The sequence below is a fragment of the Scomber scombrus genome, chromosome 8 (genome assembly GCF_963691925.1).
Source record: "Scomber scombrus chromosome 8, fScoSco1.1, whole genome shotgun sequence".
Lineage (NCBI taxonomy): Eukaryota > Metazoa > Chordata > Actinopteri > Scombriformes > Scombridae > Scomber > Scomber scombrus.
Genome location: NC_084977.1, coordinates 23,481,184 through 23,507,412, shown reverse-complemented (window position 1 = coordinate 23,507,412; position 26,229 = coordinate 23,481,184). Strand labels below are relative to the sequence as shown.

Sequence of the window (26,229 nt, the reverse complement as noted above, 5' to 3'; positions counted from 1 at the left end):
GCCATGCAGCATTTCCAAAACGGTGTTGTTGTTTTTGCTTCTGTGTTTGATGTCATTTATTTATGTTGATCGACAGGTAGTTGCTAGTAACAGTGTCCAAATTCTTGATATGGGGAAAACCTTGAAACTACTGAACGCAGCCACAGCAGACGCAGGCAGCTACAGTTGTAAAGCCATCAATATTGCTGGCAGCACAGAAAAAGACTTCTACCTGGATGTACTGAGTGAGTAATGGCAGTGAGCAATCATCTATGGTAATTCAAGAAATTAGAGGGAAAGAGCTTTGTGGAGCCTTGTGGACACAAAGAACCTTAAATGAATTCCACATTTATGGAAAACACATTTACTGAATGAAAGAAGCCAAATAAATAGGATTTTGTAATCTAGAGACATTTGTGTTATTATTATGGGAAAGAGTTTACAGTGTTTTCATTATATTGTTTGATAAGCTCTCTGATTAATGACAATTGTCTTCTTCTGTGCCTCAGTTCCACCAACCATTGAAGGGTCAGGCTCTCCCCAAGATGTTTCAGCTATTCTCAAACAGAAGATCAGTCTAGAGTGCAAGGTGCAAGGAGTGCCCTTTCCCACAATCCAGTGGTACAAGGACAGGAAGTTAGTACCTTATTACATTGTAATGATCAAATTAAATGAAACAACAGGGTAAACATTAATCCCTCAATTTTTCTATCTGTTAATCATTCTGATTTCTTTCTAGACTGGTGTTTCTTGGTGATCCTAATCTGGAGGTCATTAATAAGGGTCAAGTTTTGAGGATAAAAAGTGCTCGTCTCGGGGACCAGGCCAGGTACCAATGTAGTGTCATGAATACAGCTGGAAAACAGTCCAAAGACTTCATCCTCAGTGTCTATGGTGAGTGTGGATTTTGACAGAGCCTTTTACTGTAAATATATAGTATGAAAACATGTTCACACACCTAACATGACCAAATACTACTTGACTGCAAATTTCAGCCACAAGTTGTTAATATTTTTTTACTGCTGTTCCAGTTCCCCCCTCCATCAAAGGTGGTAACTTAACTACAGAGGTCACAGCGCTACTGGACACAATGGTGACACTGGAGTGTGAGGTACGTGGAGTGCCACTTCCCACCATCACCTGGTACCGAAAAGGAGAGGCCATCCTGTCCAACCGACAGGCTCAGTACGTAGAGCGAGGCCATTACCTGAAGATCCCTCGGGCTCAGGCATCAGATGCAGGCCAGTACACCTGCAAGGTGACCAGTGTGGCTGGAAGTGCTGAGAAGAACTATGAGCTGGACGTCTACTGTAAGAACCAGATATCACATCGCACACATTTTTCACTCACAAAGCTTAAATACATTTGTAACTTCAAGAATAATTTCAAAAAGTTGTCGATAGTCAGCAAACAATTGATTTAAAAAAATCCTCAATCATTGAAAAGCACCAAAAGTACAGACTTGAGGAATTGGAGTGTAAAATAATTTTACATTTTGTGAACAATGACAGGTTTAAGTGTTAGATGTAAAAAAAGATATTCATCAACCAGAAAAGTCCTCGAAGCTTCAACTCTGCTTTTTTTCTGTTTCTTTTTTATGCATCTTTCTCCTCCAGTGCCTCCTAGCATTGCAGGGGGAGATGACGGACCCACAGAGAGGAAAGTGGTCCTCAGTAAGCCTCTGATCCTGGAGTGTGAAGCTGGCGGCTACCCTACCCCTTCTCTCACTTGGCTGAAGGATGGAGTTCCTGTGCGTGATGGTGAAAGTGTCCGAGTCATCGATCAAGGGAAGAAAATTGAAATTCTCTCAGCCACAGTCTCAGACTCGGGACGTTACGTCTGCGTGGCAACCAGCATTGCTGGGGAGAAGGAGGTCAAGTACGACGTCAGAGTTTTAGGTATAGAAAAACACAAAAATAACTGTTAAAATAACTATGAAGTAAAATAACTAAACTGACACTTAAATGTACAGCAAACATGCCTCATCAGGGATTATTTTTATTTTTACATTGTCACTGTAAACAGATCCAAATTAATGAGATATATTGGAAAACAAGTGGACTATCGAAGCATAGTAAAGCATATATAAGCAAATATAACTTTTCAAGGTTGGGCTGCTTGTGTGCTTGCATGTTTTGGCAATTAACAATTCTAATTCCTTGGAATGACTTTGCTATTATTTCTACATTGATTTATTTTCATTATTGCTCAGATGCCACGCTTCCCTGTTCTGCTTTGGTGAACCTCAATTTGTTTTTGATTCAAACTGCTCTCTGTAATGAACATAAAATAATATGAGTTTTCCTACATAGTTTACGCACAGCAGTTCAGCATTTAGTTTATCACTAAACAGAGCAAGTTCAAAATAAATGAAGCCAAACACTTGATTCAGCCCTTGCCAGTTAGAATGACATAAGAGAGGAAAGACTTCATAGGAAGTTGTTACCTGAAGTGCCCCCCGCCCCCTGTTAAAAATGCTTTAATAGCTGTTTAGAGCCAAGATATTTGTTTAGAGCTGAGCCAAACTGTAAAATGTAGCACCATGTGACTTGAGCAGTCATCCTAAATCAGACACTATCCTAGTACTCTGAATATGGCTCCAAGTTGGATTAATGTGATACTTTGAGTATTTTTCTTTATATATATATACACACCTCTAACTCTTTCAGGAAGAAGCAGCCCTTTTTTTGTATGAAACAGGCTGTGTTTTCTGAATTTATCTGATATGGCACAGTGGTTATGTAACACTGAGTGCAAGTAGGAAGTACTGGCTCTGGTATTTTAGTCCCTTTGAGCACAGCTAATCACTCTGACAGCTACAGCCAGCATGTGCAGGTCATTCTTTTTACAATTTGTGACAGCTGGGAAAACATTGTGCCGTTGTCGGCAGGATTCGAACCTGCGCGGGGAGACCCCAATGGATTTCTAGTCCATCGCCTTAACCACTCGGCCACGACAACTCATGTGTAACAGGAGCTGATAGTGTTGCTGTCTGCTTGTGCTATTGCTATCCACACCATGTGTGCATTCCACATGGGAAACTGACACCTGTCATTTCCCTGTTGCTCTGCATATCTGACTGCTATACTCACATGTAGAGTAAGACCTCTTCACAAATACCAGAGAATTTAGTTATATACATTTGAGAGCAATAAGAGGCCCTACAGACAGGATTTTGTCGTTAAATCCTCATTTTTACTGATGTCTGAGACTGATATTCTGATATTATCTGCAGCAGAAATAGAGGGATTATAGAAAAGTTATTGAAAACTTATGGGGTGAGAAAAAGCAGCCTTCACTGCATTGTGATGTGTTTTTTCAGTCTTAATTATATGGAAATATAACTTCAAAATAACACAGATTATTTTTCATACCTAGTGCCTCCTTTTATTGACGGGGGAGGTGATGTGACAGACAGCACAGTGATAATCAACAGTCCTCTGGAGCTGGAGTGTCACGCCACGGGAACACCTGCACCTTCAATCACGTAAGACCTGTCTCCTGTTCGCCTGCAAACACACATAAACATTATGCAGGCACACAAGCAGAGTCTTTGTAACAATATCTAAATTGCAGGTGGTATAAGGATGGAAAACCAGTCAGGCAGGGTGAAGGGTTGCGTGTTGCATCCAACGGGCGGCGACTGGTCGTTTCCCGTGCTCAGGTCTCTGACACAGCTCGGTTTCAGTGTGTGGCCACCAATGAAGCAGGAGACCACGAGAGGGACTTCAATGTGGTTGTCCACGGTAATGCTTTGTCATCTACTTTGTAGTTAAATGAAGCAATTGTTCTCTTGCTACAAATGGGGATCTCAGTAGTTTTCATATGTTCTAATTGTAATACATGGAATTTATACTCTCTAAATGCAAGCCAAAGAGAAGTTCCCACTTTGGGTAAATATTGCTCTCTGCCTTTTTGTAATTTGCTTTTTTTTTTTACTTATTTCCTTATGTAAAGGGTTTATAAGAAAATAATAAATCTATCTTCTGCACCTTTGCAGTTCCTCCATCCATTCGCACCACTGGGCCTGCTGAGCGTGCAGTGGTCCTTCACAAACCCATCAGTCTGGAGTGTATCTCCAGTGGCATCCCCCCTCCCAGCATTACCTGGCTTAAAGATGGCCGACCTGTTGACACAACACAGGAGCACCTTAAGGTTTGTTTACTCATTGGCTGAGTATTAATTCATTATTTCAGTTATTTTATTTTTAGTATTTTAGCCATAATTTGACAATTTAAAGTGTAAAGCGACAGGAAACACGCTAGAGAGAAGAGTAAAACACACATTAAGGGTCTGCAAAAAGAAATTGAAACACAGATGTTGCAGTTATGCTTTATGTTTCCTAAAGAAGACAACCCAATAATTCATTATTTTGTATATTGAGTATCCATAGCTTCAGTGCCATACATACAGACACTGCTGCTGAAATGCACAACAAACGGTCCCTGAATTTCACCTAAATTGATTTTTAAAAAATTGCAGGATGGGCCAATTGGTTAGTTGTGTTGTTACAACACAACACAGAAATAAAAAATAGGGCACTGTTTGACTTTGTATGTAGCAGAGCAATGTTACAATATGTTTACAATGACAATGCAAACCAGATAGCTTCAGATATGTTGATTATACTTTTATACTCACATTTTAACATGAAAAGTTGTCATCAGTCTGTATTACATGTTTTTTCTGTTTGTGTGTCCATGTGCTTGTGTTTGTCACAGCTGGAGTCTGCAGGCAGAATGCTAAAGGTCACTGAAGCAAGACTAGAGGATTCTGGGAGATACACCTGTCTGGCCACCAATGCAGCTGGTGAAGCTCAACAGCACATACGGCTCAGTGTCCATGGTAACTAACAGATGCACACAGTACTCTCTCTGTCTCCCTGACTTAATTATCTTAATCTCTCCACTGTTCTGTTTCCCTTCTGATTTCTGTCAGGTGTCAGCCTTCTTTCTGAATCAAGGGACTAAGGAAACATATGAGAATATAGGCAGATGAGTAATTGTTCTTGTGTATACTACTATGTGTGTTCCCTCAGAGCCTCCCACTATTCGCAACTCTGGAGAGATTATTAACCAGACCATCCTGTCAGGCTTTCCCACTGAGCTTGAATGCAAGGCCACAGGCAGCCCATTACCTGGTAAGACAGCTCACAAACATCCTCCACTGTCCTGCTGTGCTCACTCATAAGCTCCAGTGTGTAGTTTCCTCTGACTGCTGAGTTGAAATTGGCTTTGCCGCCACTTTTCTTATCTTTACCCATTAATGGAACGGCAGAAAATTGATCTCAGATGACTCCCTATAGGCAACTTCACTCTCCTCCCGCAGCTTTTTCTTTTCAGTTGGATTGACTGTAGCGTGTACAAGTTCAGTGGAGAGAAGCGGTCACATTCCAGTGTAATTGAACACTTTTCTTGGGATGTTATTTTGTTTTTACAGCAGGTGTTTCACTCCAACAGTCTGAAATGTGTGAAATCACGTTACATGTGAAAATATTTTACTAGGAATTTATTTAAATCTTATTTAAACTGCTGCAGGTCTTGTTTGCCAGCAATTTTCATGATTTAACAATAAAAAACAAAAACGTTATTGTAACCATTACTGTGTCCTTTTACAATAATTTTACAATCCCAAATACAAAATATTATGACTTGTGTATGGTGAACGAAATGGTAAAATAGGGCAAAATACATCTCTGTGATCCGCTTTCCTCCAGGGAATGATTTGCTTTGCTTCTTCCATGGTTAAAACCAAACATTGTGATGCAGCTTTTAGTTTTTATTCACACATATCTGGAACAAATGTCCAAAAAGTCTGACATCTGCTGTAACTTTTAATTATTTTTAGATCAAAGCTAACAACATTTTTGTTTTTGCTGCTAAATTTGGTGTTGCATCTGCGCTGTAACCACGCAACCTGTATTCCTTTGTCCATTATTTTCCCCTTCAATTACCTGTCGAAATTTTGATTTGTTTTATTTTTCCTTGTAATACTTTCTGCATTATGAAAAGCACTAAATACTTTTGTGCCTCAGCTATTACTTGGTACAAAGATGGCCGGCCTCTTACAAGTGCAGCTGGGGTGACTATACTGAAGCGAGGTCAGGTGCTGGAGATTGAACGGGCTCAACTGTCAGATGCTGGGATGTACAGATGTGTAGCCGTCAACATGGCTGGAGTTGCAGAGATATTCCACAGCCTGCAGGTGTTCGGTGGGTGACTTTTTTCTTTTTTCACACACAAATATATGATAGCTTAGCCATGATCACTCAGCTGCAAGCAGGTCATGCACATGCGTGTGAGGATTGGTGTGAGTGTGTCTGTTGGTGTCAGTGAGAGCAATAGATCTTGACCATTTCCTTCTTTATTGTGCCTCGCAGTGCCTCCGGTCATCTCCAGCCGAGGTGGGACAGTAACAGTGGTGGTGAATGAGGCTGGCAAGCTGGAATGTGAGGCCACTGGTGTTCCCTTACCCAGCCTCACATGGCTCAAAGATGGCAGCCCTGTGGCAAGTGTATCCCATGGCATACAGGTTTGTTTTTCACACAGTTTTTCTCTGTGCCATACGACTTACAAGTGCCTGAGCTCAAACCTGAGCTGTGTCCAAAATCATTCCCTCATTTACTCATTTATTCCTCCCTTAATATTAAACACCCCATAGCTTACACAATAGTGTGTAATAAAATCGCTTGTGAATCCTAATCATTTTGTGTCATCAGTTGCAGTTGTAGAGGCACACAACAGTAATTTTTGCATATTAAATTAAAGGTGGAACATTGCATTGTGTGATTTTTAGCAGAAAATAGCTTCATAGGTTCAGTATCTTCAGTCTATTGTAGGAATAACTGTGGGCACAACATAATATTTACATTTCACACTCAGAATTCAGACACTCAAATGAAATGGTGGAGAGTAAATATAGTGTACATGTATAGTATATTAAATAGGAAGTGAATTGAGACACAGCCCCAGTATTACAAAGTTATATCATTATCATTATGCAGGTTTGTGATGAGGTGTAATCTGGTAAATGTCTTCTCAAGTTGTGTTATTTGAGGTTTAATTACATTACATTACATTTGGGGTTGTTTTTTTGTTTGTTTTTTTTTGGGGGGGAGGGTTGCAATATATCAAACTTTATACAAAAACATTACTGTATATTCCTTCAGTTTTATGGAACAAAAAAGCAATGAGTAATCTGTAGGTCTTTTGAAAGCTGTGTTTGTGTGTTTCCCTCTCAGGTGTTGTCTGGTGGCAGAGTGCTCTCTCTGAGCAGTGCACAGGTTAGCGATACAGGCAGGTACACCTGTGTGGCCGTCAACGCCGGTGGAGAGCAACACAGAGAATACGACCTGAGGGTTTATGGTGAGTCAATCACCATTTGTCAGTTGTTGTTACTAACATGTACTGCATGTCCCCTGTAGTGTTGCCCTTCTTTTACCCACATCTCTGCAAATCTCCAAGCAGGGAAGCAGGAAACACCAGCAAATCAGACCCTGCATATACAACATATACATCACAAACAGCTGCATACTTTACTTTGTGAAAGCCATTTTAAAAAATTAAAAAAACAATTCCTAGTACTATTCTTCCTAGTAGTAGTGTTTAATTCAGCCTCTGATGTAGTTTGTGCTGCAGAATTTTGCATATTAGCAAATTTAGCACAAGGCCCAATCACCTTTATAAAAATAGAAATATGAGATATTCGAAAAACATAATAAGAGTTTGAATTGTATTATAGGATATGGATCATGACCAAGGCTTGAAAAAAATCCAGCACTGCTTAACAATCAAAGGCAGGCCTCGGATGAAGTGGGTCTGTTAAAGATTGTGATGTTTTGGAATGAATCTGAATTTAAGTATTACAATAGTAGTAAAGCATTGGTTTCATCATGCAAGTTTTTGGCAGGCAGTGATGTAAAAGCAGTATTTGTATCAAATTCCTCTCCTTAGGACAAAATCTTCCCGTTCATTACTTTAATGTCTTTTCCTGTTTCCCTCCTTGTTTTACTAACTAAAGGTTATTGCCAGCTGACTGCATCATGTCATTCAACTGAGCAGCAGATCTAGCACGAAACGTGTATTAAAACAATGGAATGATATTTGAAAGAGGCCTTGAGCAAAACATGTGCATGTAGAGGAAGCATGGTTTGAATTAGTTTAGCATTTCAATAAACCTTGTCAGTTTCCTGCACAGAGCTGAGCTTGATGGCAAATCATTTGTTATACAAGTCTAATCAAAGCTAATGTCACTAGTAGTTTACATATAGAAAACTGTTGCTGCGTGTGTGTGTCTGACTCTGCATGTCTGTCTAAACATACACTCTATATGTGCAGAATAGAAACATCCACATGGTGTGCGTTTCCTAAGAAAGATCAAGAAGAGCTTGTCCAAAGAAATAAAGGCAGATTTGCTGTGGTAATTGCTACCATTCTTTGTCAGCTTCCTGTGTCTGGCCACATACTGAGCTGAGGGCCTGGTTCCGTCCTTCCCCGATGACTTGCACCTTGTCTGTCCAAAAACTAAAATGCAGAAGAATTTGGCCAGTGGTCTTCTGTTAAACCAGGCCTGATTCACCAAAAAGTCAATAACTTAAATGTCTCATGACACAAATACAAGACTGCTTGACTGACTTTAAGTTAAAGTAGAATAAAATTGCAGCTGGAATTAGATCATTTATTTATATTGCTGTTAGAACAGAGACATTGTCATTCACAGGGTGGAGACCTCCAGACATTTCCTGAGCTGTTGCAACAAAGTTGTAAATTAACGTTTTCCCACAGCTTCCTTTTCTTAGGCTCAGTGGTGTGTGTTTATCTCCCAGCCTGTCCAGCGCCAAATGCAAATCATGCCCCAAACTTATTCAAATTGTAGGAAATCTAGTTCGCTGGTCTCACCAACACCCATCCTAAGTTATGTTGATGTGTAGGTAATCACAAGGGGGGGAAAACTGCGGTCACTTCTTTACTCTCAAGTCATTATGCATGTGAATGCGTGTTTCATGGAGATTAGGTTTCATGAAATTCTTTGAAGTGAAACTTCTCTGATTGTTAATACCACAAGCAAATGTTGAGCTGGTTGAATGGTTCTGTCATAGCCCAAGATAGAATTAGCACTTAAAGAGCAACAGATGCCCAATTTAACAGAGCCTGTGCATCATAGGAAGCAATTATTCTGCTCACTTATGAGGTAATATGAAGAGTTTATTTTAGAATGGCACAGCGGGCTAACTTTCACGGTCAATTACTATAAAAGAGCATCTAAATACATTATAGAGTAATCAAATGTATGTGTAAATGTTTAATGGTTTCATGTGTCATTTAGTGTCTCATTTGTTTACATAACTCCCTTTCAGAAGAGATGCTTGATGATGTAATCTGTTAGAGAAACATTTTTAGTAGCTTTTCATGTTTTCCACAGTGCCGCCTAACATCAAGGGTGAGGAGGTGAATGCCACAGTAATGCTCGGCCGTCCAGTGGAGTTGCACTGCCAGAGTGATGCAATCCCTCCACCCACCCTGTCCTGGCGCAAAGACGGTCGCCCGCTGTTCAGGAAACCTGGCCTGACTGTGTCAGAAAATGGGAGTCTGCTCAAGGTATAGCCATAGAGTTAAATATTATACAGCAAAACTTTTTTATCATAACCTCCTCATTTTCACTATTCTCCACTATTTCTATAATGTGCCCTCCCTCATGGCTTCAGAGTTAATAGGATAGCGTCTTAATATCACATCTCATGATTTGTCTATGAATCTGATTGAAAGATCGACAGTGCCCAGGTGCAGGATTCAGGCAGGTACACATGTGAAGCCACCAATGTTGCTGGCAAGACAGACAAAAACTACAACCTGAATGTCTGGGGTGAGTTTATCTTTATATTTTTGTCTGTATTTATTTGTAAACCATTCTGTTTATGCTTAAAAAAATGTTAATTACATCAAAGGTAAAACATTTTAAATGTCAGTGTTTTTTATTAGTTGTATGCAGACCCACTGATGAAGCTAAAACAACTCTTTCTGAAAGACTACATACGTCTGTTACCGTAGTTACTAGTCTTTAAACTGACCTGAAACCAATGTTTATAATGATCTGCAGTCACATCAGAGTGGTCTTCCTTGATAACATTAATGAGTCTTACATGTCTGTGGACCTATAAACGTATTTTTATCTCACATTACATTATCACAAACAGGGATGTGACAACATGTCTTTGCTGTGGTAGCTTTTTTGAGACCTCAGTGAAATTGCACCAGTTTAGCTTGAATGAAATGTGAGCGCCTCCTGTTGGTGTCCTGTCATTATTACAGTTTATCCCAGTATCCGTGGCTCAGAGGAGGTGTCTCCACTCACAGTGACTGAAGGAAGTCTCATCAGTCTGGTGTGTGAATCCAGTGGCATACCGCCACCCAGTCTTACCTGGATGAAGGATGGTAAGTCTGTATGAAAATGTGTGTGTGAAACTAACAACATGAGCAAAGGAAATAAGCTGTATCGTGCTATCTTAAAAACCATGACGTACTGAGTACTTTGTGGGTAATATGTTTGAACAACATGCCCATTTGCGTTTCATGTGTACTTCTATTCCAGGTGTGGAGTTGAAATCTGACCAACGGCTCAGGGTTTTGTCAGGAGGTCGCCAGCTGCAGATCTCCAGTGCAGAAAGGACAGATACAGCCTCCTACACCTGCACAGCCTCCAGTGCAGCTGGCACCACATCCAAGGAGTACAGCCTGCAAGTTTATGGTACCTATAAACCAGTTCCGGGGCATCTATTGATCAAAGCCATTTTATTTATTACTTTGCATTTTATTACTGAAAAGCAAAATAATCAGAGTGGGGGTTCCACTGTGACTCAGTCTCAGGGTGTGAAAATCAATAAAAATATGCTTTAAATAGATGAGAGAGGTCATCTCCTGTTTAAAAAGTGATGTATTTCTCACCCATATTACTCACCTGCTTTTCTCACTTCAGTCCACCCTTCCATCAGACGCAGCGAGGGTGACACAAATGACATCATTGTGACAAAGGGAGGTGATGTGACGCTGCATTGTGCTGCGGAGGGCGTGCCCCGACCAGCGATCAGCTGGCTGAAAGATGGACGGCCTATCACAGGCCAGCATGGAGCTAAGGTTCTGAATGAGGGGAGGCTGTTACAGATTAAAGATGCTAAGGTGTCGGACACAGGACGCTACACCTGTATTGCTGTTAATGTGGCAGGGCAGGCTGACAGCAAGCATGACATCAGTGTACACGGTATGAATATCAACAGTTTTATAAGTTGTTTTTTGTTTACATCTCTGTATCATTTCTTTAACAATGTCAATGTTATGTCATGTTTTCTAATGGTCTTATGCCCTTATGTCCTCTCCTTTGTCCAGTCCCACCTAATATCATTGGTCAGATACAGTTTCCAGAAAATGTGAGTGTTGTTGTGAAGAACCCAGTTGCTCTGAGCTGTGAGGCTTCCGGCATCCCTCTTCCTGCTATCACCTGGCTGAAGGATGGTCGGCCAATCAAAGGGACCAGCTCAGTGCGAGTCCTCTCAGGTGAGCTCTCATTGGACTTTCTGGACTGTCGTTGATGTTAGTGATGGAGGAGGATTTCTTATAAATCACATTTACACAAAATGTAGTTTGGGTTGTGTGTCAAATCCGATGTTTTCAAAAGTAATATAAAATTCTTTCTTATGGTCTAACTCATTATGGAACAGACTTGAGGAAAGCAAACCTCCTACTGAAGGATTTGAATGAAAGAGGAATCACCTCAACTGTTTTGTTTCCCAGTTGGATTTCAAAGGCCAAGCCTTTGTAATACATCACTAGTAATACGATGTAATAGGATCATTGTAACTGGAGCCAAACTAAACAGTTGAACAGGCAGACATCTGTGAAAGAAGACAAACCTCTTAGCAAGAGGAGCAATTGCTTTAAATTTGTGTTTTTAAGCATTTAACTGAATTGGTGGGTGCTTCCAAATTAAACTGGCTCGGGAACTTTGGACTGAACATCCAAATTCTTTCTGATAATTGATGCTGTATTGCAAGGAGAGGTTATTTACTTTCAGTAAGCTACCATTTTTTAATGTTGGTTACACATCTTTGGGGTGTTTTCTGTGGAAAAGGGCCTGTGAAAACATTCCACAATGACAACTGAAAAATGATGATAATTGAGTTAAATTAAATTAATTTCCAGGGGGACGCAGCCTGCGTCTAATGCATGCTGCAGTAGAGGATTCTGGGAGGTACACCTGCATTGTGTCTAACAGCGCTGGAGAAAAAAGGAAGAACTTTGACCTTGATGTCCTCGGTAAATGACTACTATCTTAATATTTTGTTAAATGTGTGTATACTGACTGAAAATGAACATTAACAACATTAAAACCACATGTATTACTGCAATATCTATGTTAGGAGTGAAAACTAGTTTACTCTTGTAGTATAGGTCAATCAATTTCAATTAACATCAATATGGAGAGATGAACATGGATCCTACTGTGAAAGTTTTTCTTAGGAATGGGGAGACAGTGAGAACCATTTCATTGATTTTCAATTTAATTTGACAGTTCCACCAACCATCATGGGCGAGGGAACTGTGGTCGATACTAAAGTCAAGGAGAAACACAACATTACTCTCACCTGTGAGACCTCAGGTAATTGATATACACTTATACTCAAATCACATGCTCTACTAATGAATAGTCTCTCCTGAATCTAGATTACATTAAAGATTATCTCTGTGTCACTCTATCACCCTCAATGATTTCCCAGGTAACCCCGTACCAGAGATTAAATGGCTGAAAGATGGACAGCAACTGGTGCCTGACAGGCGACACCAAGTGTTGTCTCATGGTCGTTTCCTCCAAATTTCTGGTGCCCAAGTTGCAGACACCGGCAGGTACAGCTGCTTGGCATCTAACAGTGCAGGGGACCGCAGCCGTCATTTCAACCTCAATGTCCTGGGTACAAACACAGCTGTTACTCTTTTTAATCCACTAAGGATCATTTTATAACTGCATCAAAATGTTTCAGGTGGATTACAATCATTGCTCTGATTTGATTCCTGCTTTCCTTGCCAGTTTCTCCTACCATTGCTGGGTCGGGTCCTGACGGTTCTGCAGAGGAGGTGACAGTAACCCTGAGCAGCCCTACCTCCCTGGTGTGTGAAGTCCAGTCTTACCCTCCTGCCTTGATCACCTGGCTCAAAGACGGCACTCCGTTTGAGTCCAGCCGCAACGTCCGAGTCCTTCCAGGTTCGAGGTCTATTTAAAGTCTAACTTTACATCAGGATAATAAATAAGGTTTTATTGCTGTCTGTGGTTAGTTTTACCTCTGACAACAGCCAGCATTGCTGATGAGTGTGGTCAGAAGTGCCCTGTTGCATCTGTAACCCAACAGTGATGTCATGGGGTGCTTGAGTATAGCTGGACATCCCTGCAACAAAGTGAACAAGTAAACCACTGTAGGTCAGCAAAAACAGGATTTTTCAGGGCTGTGAAGCTGCTCTTAAAACATAGAATAGTATGTTACATCATTTGTCATTCATCATCCATACTTTCACAGGTGGGCGAACCCTGCAGATCCTCAATGCTAAAAAAGAGGATGCTGGGAGGTATACCTGTGTGGCCACTAATGAGGCTGGAGAGACACTGAAGCACTATGAGGTCAAAGTTTACGGTGAGATCATTTGGTTTATTTCTTGTTTGTTACCTCATGCATGCATCCATGAAGCATGCTGGATCTTCCTGATGCATCACTAAAGTCACTTATAACTTATGTATGTGTTTCTTGACCTCAGTTCCCCCACAAATCAATAAGAATGATATCCCAGGGGAAGGACTGGCCCCCAAAGAGGTCAAGATTAAGGTCAACAGCACACTGACTTTGGAGTGTGCAGCTCAGGCCTTTCCTACCCCAGCACTGCAGTGGTACAAGGATGGACAGGTAGAAATTCTTCATCTGTCACCAGTAGAGCACTATTAATTTCACACCTGTCTCCTAGTAGTAGGATATTTTCTGTTGGAATTAAAGTCTTTTCACGCCTCTGATGCCTTTTCTCCTCCACAGATCCTGCGGGCAGATGACCACGTGTCTATCACAGCTAATGGTCGCATCATACAGATCAAACATGCTCAGGTGTCAGACACCGGCCGATACACCTGCGTAGCCACTAACATAGCTGGAGAGGATGAGAAGGACTTTGATGTAAATATACAAGGTGAACTGGGTTGACTGATGATAATGTACCTGAGACAATTTGGGCTCAGAAATAATTCCTATGCTGTTTTTTAATTGTGATACTAAAACTGCTTGATCTTAATAACTGCAGATATAGCATTGAGTTAAGCATCAATCAACAGCCTTAGAGATAAATTCTGAAACATACCCTTGCTTATGTTTCCCACCACTGATATAAATGCTCCAGAAATGCTCAAAGATGGGCTTCAGATGTCTTTTCTTTTCTTTTTCTTATCACCCTGTTTAGTTCCACCTAATTTCAACAGACCTGGTGGAGTTGGTGACACGTCTCCCCCAGGCTTCGGAGGAGATGTTCGTGATGTGATACTCAATAATCCCATCTCTCTGTACTGTGAGACCAATGCTGTCCCCCCTCCAACACTCACCTGGTACAAAGATGGACAGCCACTGGCCTCCAATGACAAAGTTCTGATCCTTCCAGGTGAGACAGTCAAAGAAATCAGAGTGAATGGGAGAGAGAGAGAAAGATAGAAAATGAGTTCTGTTAATCTGTTAGTGTTTTATTCTCAGGGGGGCGAGTGTTACAGATTCCCAGGGCCCAGGCTGAGGACACAGGCAGATACACATGTGTGGCTGTCAACGAAGCAGGAGAGGACTCCATTCAGTATGATGTCAGAGTATTATGTAAGTACTTTACATTTGTGGTACATATAAAGGTAATTTTAACAGAGCTGGAAAATCATATTTTTGCTTTGCCATATTTGCCCTTTTTCTTTATCTGTATTTCTGTCCTGCACCAGTGCCCCCGATCATACGGGGATCAGACAACGACTTGCCTGATGAGGTAACAGTCCTGGTCAATAAAACTACACAACTGGAATGTCACGTGGATGGAAACCCCGCACCCAAGATTACCTGGTTTAAGGACAACCAGCCAATCAACTCTGATGGTCCACACAGAATCCTGTCCAATGGTAGAACACTTCAGGTAAGAGTCAGGAATAACAGACAATGGCCTATTGTGCATATTCATTCATTCATTTGCAGGAAACTAATCATAAAACTATAAATCCCTGTACCCTTCTATAAATACTACCTTGAATTTTAAACCTTTTTCTTGAAACTAGGTCCACCACAATATGCAATATAAATATTCTCATTATTAAATATTTTGCTCTCTAACTTATCTGTGAACTTCAGATCTGATTGGAAACTGATGATTGATCTCTTATCTGCACATATAGTACATGTACAGTTGATCTATATTCTTACTTGCTATACACTGTGTGTTTAATCATCAGGTGTTGACGGCTCAAGTACCTGATACAGGACGCTATGTGTGTGTGGCTGACAATGTAGCTGGAAGTGCAGAAAAATCCTTTAATCTTAATGTTCATGGTGAGTCACACAGGCAGAGTGATTTGTAAAAAAAAAAATTCTTATTTTTTTCTGTTAAAAAAAACCCAAAACCTTTTGCCATATTGAATGTTGATTTTCTTTTTCCTTTCAGTGCCTCCTGTGATTATAGGCCTGAGTCCTGAGAATGTGACAGTGGTGGTGAACAACTTTGTGTCTCTGTCTTGTGAGGCTATTGGCTTCCCCCCGCCCACCTTGAGCTGGCTAAATGACAAGGGCCCCATTCAGGCCAACACCAATGCACTCATCCTGCCAGGTACTGCAAGCTTGGAATGGTCTAAACCCACAGGCTCACATTTAAGAGAGTAATAATTTAGCAAAGCGAAAATGTGAAAGTGATATGTAATATAAATGCCTAATTAATGCGTCTGTGTCTGCATTTGTGCCTCCAGGCGGTCGTACTTTACAGATCCTTAAAGCAAAAGTATCTGATGGTGGAAAGTACAGCTGTGTGGCCATGAACGCAGCAGGAGAAGCTTACAAACACATCTACCTCACAGTTTTCGGTAAGTCCACATCCACATTTTATGTACTTTACATAGGCACCTGACTTTGGCCTCTAGTTTTATATTGTAAAGTGTCAATATTTTCCTCTTTTCTTCTCTTCCCAGTTCCTCCCAGTATCCGAGACAGTAGTGGGGACTCTCCTGTGGTTGTGAATGTGCTGGTTGGAAGATCAGTAACTCTGGAGTGTGAGTCCAACGCTGTACCTCCTCCCACCATCACCTGGTACAAGAATGGCAGGATGGTGACAGAATCAGACAACCTGCGCATCCTGGCAGAGGGGCAGATGCTGGAGATCAAAGGCTCAGAGGTGATCGAAGGATGAATGCAATGTTGTCTGCTCCTGCCAGTACTATAATGTCTTTTTGTCTCTGATTTTCTGTTGATTGAAGAATGAGTTTATGTAGGACCCAGCCTTGTTTTTGTTTCTTCAGCTATACTGACTGTTATTTCTCAAACTAATTACTCAGTTCTGCTGGGGGGGGGGGGGGGGGGGGGGTTTGCAAACCACTGTGCTTTCTGGCTAAAACTAAAATGTGACCCCTTGTATTTTTTCCAAAAATTATTTTCCAGCTGGACATAATATCTGCCATGTGGAGGGCAAAAACGTTCAATATATAAAGGCTGTATCATAACGAATAAAACTGTCTTTTGTTCTTCAGGTGTCTGATACTGGACAATATGTATGTAAGGCCACCAATGTTGCTGGTCAGGTGGACAAGAACTTCCACTTGAATATTTATGGTATTAAACTCTAGACAATCATTTATTTCAGTGAGAACTACATTTTGAAACAAAGATATTTTTATTTTAATGAGAAAATCTTTCTCTCTCCCTCTCTCTCAGTACCTCCCAGTATTGATGGACCAGCAGAGGAGAGAGTTGTGGAAACCATCAGTAACCCAGTCACCTTTGCCTGTGATGCTACTGGAATCCCTCCTCCGAGCCTCACTTGGCTGAAGAATGGACGACCTATAGGTGAGCCGGTGTGGTTAAGGCTTTACGATATGAGGGCTGTATACTGTTATTATTAATCGTACAAATCAGGAAAAACAGTTTCCTACAAAAAATTGTAGAGGTAACAGTAGATGAGTGCTTTGTCATAGTATTTTATTTCATATTAAATGTATGAATTTTTTTTTTTTTTTTTAGAGAACTCAGAGTCTCTGGAGATGCACATCTTTTCAGGAGGCAGCAAGCTTCAGATTGCACGGTCACAGCTTTCTGACAGTGGCACTTACACATGTTTGGCTTCCAATGTGGAAGGCAAAGCACGCAAGAGCTACCACCTCACCATACAAGGTACATGTAGATCTTTAGGTGTTAACCCATTATTAAAAAAATGCTAACTCGTAGAGAAATTATAAATTATTGTAGTAAGCTTAATGTGTCTTATATGTTACCACAGAAATACTTGCATATACCACTTTGTAGATTCTCATTGTATTCACTGGATTGCAGCTAACAACAGTTACTCTGTGTTAAGTCCCTCCTAGTATCTCTGGATCAGAGATGCCCAGTGAGATAGGTGTCCTGCTAAATGAAAGCCTACAGCTGGTCTGTCGTGTCCAGGGAACCCCGACTCCAACCATCCAATGGCTGAAGGATGGGGAAGTCATAACCAATACGGGGAGCACAGGGTACAGCTACAGTAATACCTGCCAAAAAATAATAACAAAATGGGATTTCATGTGTAATGTTTGAGATTGTTCAGTGATGTTACGATCATAACAGCGACTATGTGATGCTGCTTTCCTTTCAGAATCAGTCCAGATGGCAGCACACTCTCTGTGACTAGAGCTCACACCACAGACAGCGGCAAATACACCTGTGTAGCCACCAACAGTGCAGGAGAGGAAGACAGGATATTCAATCTAAATGTCTATGGTGGGTTTAAAACACTTTCAAATACATACTACATATACTGTGAAGTACAAACAGTTTCCCCCAGTTGTATTTCTCCTTGATGTTTGAGCTTGTTTTCACATCACTGACCTCGTTCTCCATCTGCTCCTCCAGTGCCTCCTGTGATTGAGGGCAAAGGTGAGACAGTTGAGGAGTTGATCACAGTCCTGGACAACTCTGTCAACATTGAGTGTGTTGCTGCTGGCTCTCCTCCACCGCAGCTTAACTGGCTGAGAAATGGCCTGCCTCTGCCAGTGTTTTCCCACATACGACTCCTCTCTGCCGGACAGGTGCTCCGGTAGGTCAGTGGATGACAGATGAGAAGACAATGCTGCGTTATGTCCTCTTGTGTCTCTTGTGTAGGGCAAATTTTGATCTGAGACGTTGGTATATTTACTATATTATATGGGATGATTGCAAAATATTGCAGATTGTAAGGGTAAGAAAGACATTGGTCACTTTTTGGCCATAAAGCCAGCAAGGAAACCTTAGTGTCCTTGCATCTTTTTACTTGTGCAATTCTGCTTTTATAAATGATTTCTCCATTTAAAGGCTGACTATATCCTGGATTACTTCATTTGGATCAATGTGGTTTGATCTGCCTAAAAACTCCTCATAATGATGATCATCAAATCATTCTCACAAAAAGAACGTCACATCTAGAGATGAATATTTAAACATTGATCAGAAATGTCCATCTACAGTAACAATTAGTCTAATAAATGTTATCTGCCCTAAGAAACTGTGTTGGAAAAATAAAATATGGAGCATTGTTTTACAGCTTTAGTGAGAGTTCAAAGGTATCAGGATACTTAAATGTTGTACCTTTTGTATCTGCCAGGATCACACGCACCCAGGTGTCCGATGGTGGCACCTACACCTGCGTGGCATCAAACAGGGCAGGAGTGGACAACAGACATTATAACCTGCAGGTGTACGGTGAGTCTGGAAACTTGAATTGCTGATTTGTAAGATATGAATATGTCAGAAGGCAAATGAAGCAGGTGGACCCAAATGTATGAGTCAGAAACAATTTATTGAAAATCCAGACACGCCTGTGACACAGGAATTGGCATGGGGAGTAGATAACTCAACAATTTCAAATCATGCCAGTTTTAGAGAAACAACTTAAATCAGCCTTAACATAACATAAAGAAAAGGCTGAGGTGAGCGTAAGAGTCCAAAAAACATGAGTCCATGACAGAATAATCAAATCAACAATAAAAAATTAACTTTCGATTGTATACAGTGTTCCTGTGCTTTGAGATGTCTCCAGTCAAACTGAGAAACAAAAGCTAACAAATTGTTCTACATTACTCTTTTCAGTCCCTCCTGGTCTGGATGGAGCAGGGAGCACAGAGGATGTGACTGTAGTAAAAGGAAACTTGGCTTCTCTGCTCTGTATTGCTGATGGGACCCCGACTCCTACTATGTCCTGGCTCAGGGAGGGGCTGAGTCTAATTCCTGACCCCCACCTCAGATTCCTCAACCTGAACACCACTCTACAGATCACCCGGGCCCAGGTCAATGATACAGGACGCTACACTTGCGTAGCTAACAACACCGCTGGTCAAGCCAGTCGTCACTTCAACCTGAAAGTGCTGGGTGAGTAAAAGAGCAGATCGTGGCTTTGAACCCCAGGGTTTCATTCACAGATGTGAAAAGAAGTATTTCTTAGTTTTATTTTTCTTTATCAGACCCTCCACGCATCAAAGGCTCTGGTGTACCAGCAGAAGTATCTGTGGTGGTGAATATTGTACTGGAGCTCCAGTGTGAAGCTTCAGGTATCCCTACACCCTCCCTGACCTGGTTGAAGGATGGACGCCCTCTCCCCCAAACAGACAGCCTGCGCCTCCTCCGCGGAGGAGAGGTGCTCCGTGTGGCCTCGGCACAGGTCAGAGTGACCATTGTGATTTCCCATAATTTTTTCCCATGCTTTTTCTATAAAGCATGAGAACCATACACTACATTGCACACTATATATATGATAACATAAAAAACAGTGCAGCGGTTTTTGCATCTTTTTTCATTGTTCTCACACTTTTTCCACATTTACTCAGTTGGAGGACACAGGCAGATACAGCTGCTTAGCCAACAGTCCAGCAGGAGATGATGACAAGGAGTTCCTGGTTCGAGTGCATGGTGGGTAACATATAAACAGTGAGCACTGTACATAATATTTTTAAAACAATAAATGGCTCGCAGGCCATTTACACGTTACAAAAATGTAGTTAATGTTTTTTTGTTTTTTTTTTAGTAATTATCATCTTTTATCAGAAAACTGATTTTGTTCTTGAAAATGAGACTGGGCTATGAAATTCATGTCATTGCCATTTGCTGTACCAGTTCCCCCTAACATTGCGGGGGAGAGCACACCTCAGGATGTTTCAGTGCTGCAGAACAGACAGGTGACTCTGGAGTGCAAATCTGATGCTGTTCCACCTCCGACTCTGACCTGGCTCAAAGATGGTCAGCCACTGAAGGTGAGAAATCAAACTAACATCTATCTATACATTGCCATGTATGTACAACATGTTCATCATTTTATATTTGTTTTCTCTCTGTGTAGGCCTCTGCCCGTGTGCGTATTCTGTCCGGTGGCCGCTACTTACAGATCAACATGGCTGAGCTCAGCGACAGAGCTCAGTATACTTGTGTAGCCAGCAACGTCGCTGGAAAAACCACCCGAGAGTTCAACCTGGCTGTCAATGGTACAGTTACATCTTGTACTGACAAATATATATAGAGAGAATCTACATTAAAGTTTCTTGAATCTTGACATATTCCTTCCTAATGTTGATGAGAGGGTCATTTGTTTTTTGTACAATTTCCTCCTTAAATAGTTATAGAACTAAAATCATCATCAAGATACAAAAGAATAAATATAACATGTGTCTGTCAATCTGTCCATGTGTCTGTTAAGTGGCCCCAACTATCCAGGATGGCTCCCAGACAGTCTCAGTCCACATCAACAAGCCAGTAGTGCTTGAATGTATCGTAAGTGGAGTGCCTCCTCCTCGTGTAACCTGGAGGAAACATGGTGCCATATTGGCAGGAAACAACCCCAGGTAAACCCAAACATCCCAAAATATTGTTATTGTCTATTATTATCATGATTTTTAAAAAATTATTATTATTATTATTAGGGCCCGAGCACTGACAAGTCAGTGAGGGACCTATTGCTTTTGCCAAGATTCTTATTAGGGCCCGAGCACTGACAAGTCAGTGAGGGACCTATTGCTTTTGCCAAGATTCTTATTAGGGCCCGAGCACTGACAAGTCAGTGAGGGACCTATTGCTTTTGCCAGGATTTTTCTGTTTTATTATTATTTTCGCTCTTATGCCGCCAAATGAATCGCATTTTTGGCGGCTTGAACATGCATGAAAACTCATGAAATTCTGCACACACATCGCAGCTGGTGAAAATTTATTTAATTCAACGTGATTGGACGCAAGCGTGGTAAGGGGGCCTCGCTAGCGCCCCCACACGACGGGTCATGTGACCACAAATACTGACAAAGTTTGGGATTTTTAAGTGAGAAGATGACTCCACAGCGGCCCAAAATCTTGATGCTTTTTTGGCCCTTCACTCACATTCCTTTATGCTGAAAAGTCACCCAGACTCATTTGTGGTCTTAGTTTGCCATCTAGTGGAGACATTAACCCCATCACACAATGTTCACTTAAAGGCACAGGAGCAAAGACATCTACATGCCAGTTTTGATAGCCCTGCGACTGCCGCACGCACCGACGTGCACGTACGGCGTTACAGTTGGGGGGAAACCGGGGGGGTGCGAGGGCCCTTCGACACTGCTTGCAGTTTTAATTATTTTTCACGTTCTTATGCCGCCACTTTAGGCACATTTTTGGTGGCCTGAACATGCATGAAAACTCATGAAATTCTGCACACACGTCGCAGCTGGTGAAAATGTATTTAATTTAACGTGATTGGACGCAAGCGTGGTAAGGGGACTCGCTAGCGCCCCCACACGTCGGGTCATGTGACCACAAATCTTCTCGGATCTGCATGAAATTTACATATGTCATAGGTCTCATCTGATCATTGGGAAATTTATTTTGTGGAATTTTTTTACCAAACAGGAAGTCGCCCACGCGGCGTGGCGTGCACCGATTTTCATTTTTCGAACACCGCTTTGAGGACTTTATGATGTTCACAGAATCATGAAACCTGCCACGTAGGTTTAAAATCATGAGCTCTTTCATCTGATACCACATTTGCCCAACATTTTGCCCCAACAGCTCAGTAGCGCCCCCTAATGCCTTTTCCCAATTAGGATGTACTGACAAACTATAAAACTAACCAAATTGGACACACTCGTCAAGACTCACGAATATTATTTTTTGGTATGACCGCAACCTTTTAAGTGCCAAAATGACTCTACAGCGCCCCCTAGAACATTAAAAGTTGAAGCCCCGCCTTCTACATGCATGTACATGAACGAAATTTAGGATTCATATATATCATGACCAGACGCACAAAAAAGCCTCTTGGACCCATACCCTAAGTCCAACAGGAAGTCGGCCATTTTGGATCACAGGTGCATTTTTGACGCCATTTTCCCCATTTCCAGGCCTCGCACTTTAACGAACTCCTCCTGCAGTTTTGAGTCCACAGACTTCAGATTGGAACTGTATCATCCTCAGACCTTGATGATGTAAACTTGACAACAGATTTTACCTACATTATACCAGGTGGGCGTGGCAGTCGTTTGTTTGTATAAACAAACAACTCCTTATAACTCCTCCATACATTGTCGGATGTTTATACATGCAGTGCGTGAATTGTCACACCTGGTGACGCCGTTTCAATTTCAACATCATTGGGAGTGGGTGTGGCAAGGGGGCTCCATAGCGCCCCCTAACAGCAGGTCATGTGACCACAAACTTTGTCTGATCTTAGTGAAATTTACAGGACTCATAGCACTCATTGGTAAACCCCCAAATTATTTTTTTCAAAATTTTCACTCTAACAGGAAGTGAGTTATTGTGCATTTCCTGTGTCAATTTTCCGTTTTTCCCTCTGCATTTAAAGGACTTTCCCGTCTTCACAGAATCACCAAATTTCCCACATAGGTTCACACTCAGGCGCACTTTAATTTGAGACCATAACTGCCCCTGGGCGTGGCACAACAGCTCAATAGCGCCCCCTAATGCCTTTATCCATTTTGTACATTTTCACAAACTCCTACACTCACCAAATTGTACACATACGTCAACAGTCACACATATTGACTACTGACAAAGTTTGGGATTTTTAAGTGAGAAGATGACTTCACAGCGCCCCCTGGAAGATTTCAAAGTTTAAGCCCTGCCTTCCAAATTGACATAGAGAAATGAAATCGACAAGGCCTATGTATCGTGTAAAGACGCACAAAAAAGCCTCTTGGACCCATACCCTAACTCCAACAGAAAGTCGGCCATCCAGGCTAAAATTTTCAATCTGGATGATTTTTATTATTATTATATTTTTACGCCTTTTTGACAGCCTAAACATGCCCCAAAACTCACCAAAACTTGTAATCATGTACAATCCGGTGAAAATTTGATATTTTAAGGATCGCGGAAATGGCCGAAGCAAAATGGATTAATAGCGCCCCCTGGAAGATTTCAAAGTTTAAGCCCCGCCTTCCACATTGACATAGAGAAATGAAATCGATAACGCCTATGTATCATGTCCAGATGCACAAAAAAGCCTCTTGGACCCATACCCTAACTCCAACAGAAAGTCGACCATTATATGAATAACTAATCCAGTTTCATTTATGCTCTTGGTTTGCCATCTAGTGGACACATTAACCCCATCACACAATGTTCCATTGAAGCAGCAGGAGCAAAGACCTTTACATGGCTGCTGTCAATGCACTGCGACTGCGACAAGCACTCACATTCCTGCGTATGAAGACCTCTACCTGCGCGCCCTCCGACTGCGCCACAGCCCGACGTGCATAGGATGTGTGAGGGCCCTTCGACACTGCTTGCAGTTTTTAATTAATTAGTTTTTAATAAATATTGGTCAAACACTCAGCTGCTTTTCCTATGGGATCAAACTAGGGCCATAAAGATTGTGTACCTGTAGAAATAATTTGTGCGTCTGTAAAAAAGTTTTGTACCTGTAGAAATAATTTGTGCCTGTGCAAGCATTTCTTCGACAGACAATCAAATGTCCTACCTTCCACGTGCGACATTGAAGTTAAAAGACACAACACTGAAGTTACAAAACACAAAACGAAAATCTTTTTGGCCCTGTATTTACGCCCGAGTGAACAACCAATCAGCACCTAGCTTATTGACCTGCTAATCAACCCATGCCACCTACCATCCAATCAAGGCAACGGACTGGTATCATCACACACAAATTATTTCTACAGTTACAAAACTTTTTTTAAAGATGCACACATTATTTCTACAGGTGCAGTTATTGTGCATTTCCTGTGTCAATTTTCCGTTTTTCCCACATAGTTTAGACGACTTTCCCGTCTTCACAGAATCACCAAATTGCCCACATAGGTTCACACTCAGGAGCACTTTCATTTGAGACCATAATTGCCCCTGGGCGTGGCACAACAACTCAATAGCGCCCCCTAATGCCTTTATCCATTTTTTACATTTTACCAAACTCCTACACTCACCAAATTGTACACATACGTCAACAGTCACACATATTGACTACTGACAAAGTTTGGGATTTTTAAGTGAGAAGATGACTCCACAGCGCCCCCTGGAAGATTTCAAAGTTTAAGCCCCGCCTTCTACATTGACATAGAACAATGAAATCAACAACGCCTATGTATTATGTCCAGACGCACAAAAAAGCCTCTTGGACCCATACCATAAGTCCAACAGGAAGTCGGCAATCCAGGCAAAATGCTCAATCTTGATGATTTTTTGGCCCTTCACCCACATTCCTTTGTGCTGAGAAGTCACCCAGACTCATTTGTGGTCTTAGTTTGCCATCTAGTGGAGACATTAACCGCATCACACAATGTTCAATTAAAGGCACAGGAGCAAAGACATCTACATGCCAGTTTTGACAGCCCTGCCACTGCCGCACGCACCTAGTGCACGTACGGCGCGCGTTACAGTTGGGGGGAAACCTGGGGGGTGCGAGGGCCCCTTGGACACTGCTTGCAGTTTTAATTATTATTATTATTATTATTATTATTATTATTATTATTATTATTATTATTATTATTATTATTATTATCAGTAGTAGTAGTAGTAGTAGTAGTGGTATTTTACAACTATTACATTCATGTATTTTGTGGATAACATACTTTAATAATCCCAAATCTGCATACTTCAAATATGTTGTATGTAATCACTTTGAGTATTTTTGCACAACTCTATTACTTGGCCAGACACTATATCTAACTCGGTTTGTATGAACATGTGTGCAGGTACACGTTTGTAGAGGATGGGTCATTACACATCCAGTCTGCTCAGGTGACCGACACAGGTCGCTATCTCTGTATGGCAACAAATCAAGCTGGGACGCAACGCAAGAAAGTGGATCTGCAAGTATATGGTGAGTAATAATATAAATACAAAGACTTTGATTACTTTCACAAACACAGTCCCCAAATGATTTTATAATTTCTGGTTCGCATCTTTTAGTTTCTCCCTCCATCGCTCATGGCCGAACCAACGTGACAGTTACAGTCAATGTTCAGACTACCCTGTCCTGTGAGGCCACTGGCATACCCAAGCCCACGGTCCGCTGGATGAAAAACGGTCGAACCATCAATACTGACCAGAACCAGAATATGTACAGGTTGATCCAGGTTTTCTCCCTCTCTGTTTCCTTATCCAAGATCATAAAAGTCCTCAGGGCAAGGTTTTACTGAGAATACAATACCTGAATATTTTAGACATTTTATAATAATTTAACATACTTAACACACTATATACTGTATATTTTATGAGTATTCATTTAGTAAGATAACAATTTTACTTGACTACACTGTCCAATTTTTTGAATTGTCATATAAAGATACTCCAAATACTAACTTCACCTCTTTTTTTATTATTTGCAGATTACTATCATCAGGCTCCGTGGTAGTTATAGCGCCCACAGTTGAGGACACAGCAGTGTATGAGTGTGTTGCCTCTAATGAGGCGGGGGTAGACTCCAAATCCATTAACCTCACTGTTCATGGTGAGTGGCCAAATGATACAGAATGTCGATCAATAATGCATGTCTGATTGAACTA

At 41.3% G+C, this 26,229-nt stretch overlaps 1 protein-coding gene and 1 non-coding gene across 2 annotated transcripts in view; one reads left to right on the top strand and one right to left on the bottom strand.

Annotated features, from left to right (window-relative positions):
• Positions 1–26,229, top strand: part of hmcn1 (hemicentin 1) — an 85,940-nt gene that overhangs the window by 46,899 nt on the left and 12,812 nt on the right. Inside the window, exons 28-76 of the mRNA XM_062424708.1 lie at positions 77–224; positions 489–615; positions 719–873; positions 1,011–1,289; positions 1,596–1,877; positions 3,358–3,466; positions 3,556–3,725; positions 3,980–4,134; positions 4,701–4,824; positions 5,018–5,119; positions 6,014–6,190; positions 6,359–6,510; positions 7,220–7,343; positions 9,400–9,575; positions 9,744–9,840; positions 10,287–10,417; positions 10,575–10,722; positions 10,951–11,232; positions 11,358–11,525; positions 12,171–12,284; positions 12,541–12,627; positions 12,746–12,937; positions 13,054–13,227; positions 13,538–13,651; positions 13,773–13,918; positions 14,042–14,192; positions 14,460–14,654; positions 14,744–14,857; positions 14,974–15,161; positions 15,475–15,571; positions 15,684–15,845; positions 15,982–16,095; positions 16,201–16,403; positions 16,756–16,837; positions 16,940–17,071; positions 17,246–17,395; positions 17,580–17,733; positions 17,856–17,980; positions 18,113–18,296; positions 18,840–18,937; positions 19,325–19,603; positions 19,696–19,892; positions 20,059–20,140; positions 20,345–20,481; positions 20,568–20,709; positions 20,922–21,066; positions 25,417–25,544; positions 25,634–25,790; positions 26,053–26,174. Of these exons, the coding sequence (XP_062280692.1) occupies positions 77–224; positions 489–615; positions 719–873; positions 1,011–1,289; positions 1,596–1,877; positions 3,358–3,466; positions 3,556–3,725; positions 3,980–4,134; positions 4,701–4,824; positions 5,018–5,119; positions 6,014–6,190; positions 6,359–6,510; positions 7,220–7,343; positions 9,400–9,575; positions 9,744–9,840; positions 10,287–10,417; positions 10,575–10,722; positions 10,951–11,232; positions 11,358–11,525; positions 12,171–12,284; positions 12,541–12,627; positions 12,746–12,937; positions 13,054–13,227; positions 13,538–13,651; positions 13,773–13,918; positions 14,042–14,192; positions 14,460–14,654; positions 14,744–14,857; positions 14,974–15,161; positions 15,475–15,571; positions 15,684–15,845; positions 15,982–16,095; positions 16,201–16,403; positions 16,756–16,837; positions 16,940–17,071; positions 17,246–17,395; positions 17,580–17,733; positions 17,856–17,980; positions 18,113–18,296; positions 18,840–18,937; positions 19,325–19,603; positions 19,696–19,892; positions 20,059–20,140; positions 20,345–20,481; positions 20,568–20,709; positions 20,922–21,066; positions 25,417–25,544; positions 25,634–25,790; positions 26,053–26,174 (7,471 nt within the window). The remainder of the gene's footprint in view (positions 1–76; positions 225–488; positions 616–718; positions 874–1,010; positions 1,290–1,595; positions 1,878–3,357; positions 3,467–3,555; positions 3,726–3,979; positions 4,135–4,700; positions 4,825–5,017; positions 5,120–6,013; positions 6,191–6,358; positions 6,511–7,219; positions 7,344–9,399; positions 9,576–9,743; positions 9,841–10,286; positions 10,418–10,574; positions 10,723–10,950; positions 11,233–11,357; positions 11,526–12,170; positions 12,285–12,540; positions 12,628–12,745; positions 12,938–13,053; positions 13,228–13,537; positions 13,652–13,772; positions 13,919–14,041; positions 14,193–14,459; positions 14,655–14,743; positions 14,858–14,973; positions 15,162–15,474; positions 15,572–15,683; positions 15,846–15,981; positions 16,096–16,200; positions 16,404–16,755; positions 16,838–16,939; positions 17,072–17,245; positions 17,396–17,579; positions 17,734–17,855; positions 17,981–18,112; positions 18,297–18,839; positions 18,938–19,324; positions 19,604–19,695; positions 19,893–20,058; positions 20,141–20,344; positions 20,482–20,567; positions 20,710–20,921; positions 21,067–25,416; positions 25,545–25,633; positions 25,791–26,052; positions 26,175–26,229) is intronic.
• trnas-aga (transfer RNA serine (anticodon AGA)) lies at positions 2,858–2,939 on the bottom strand. The gene has a single exon. It is a non-coding gene; the product is annotated as a tRNA-Ser (tRNA).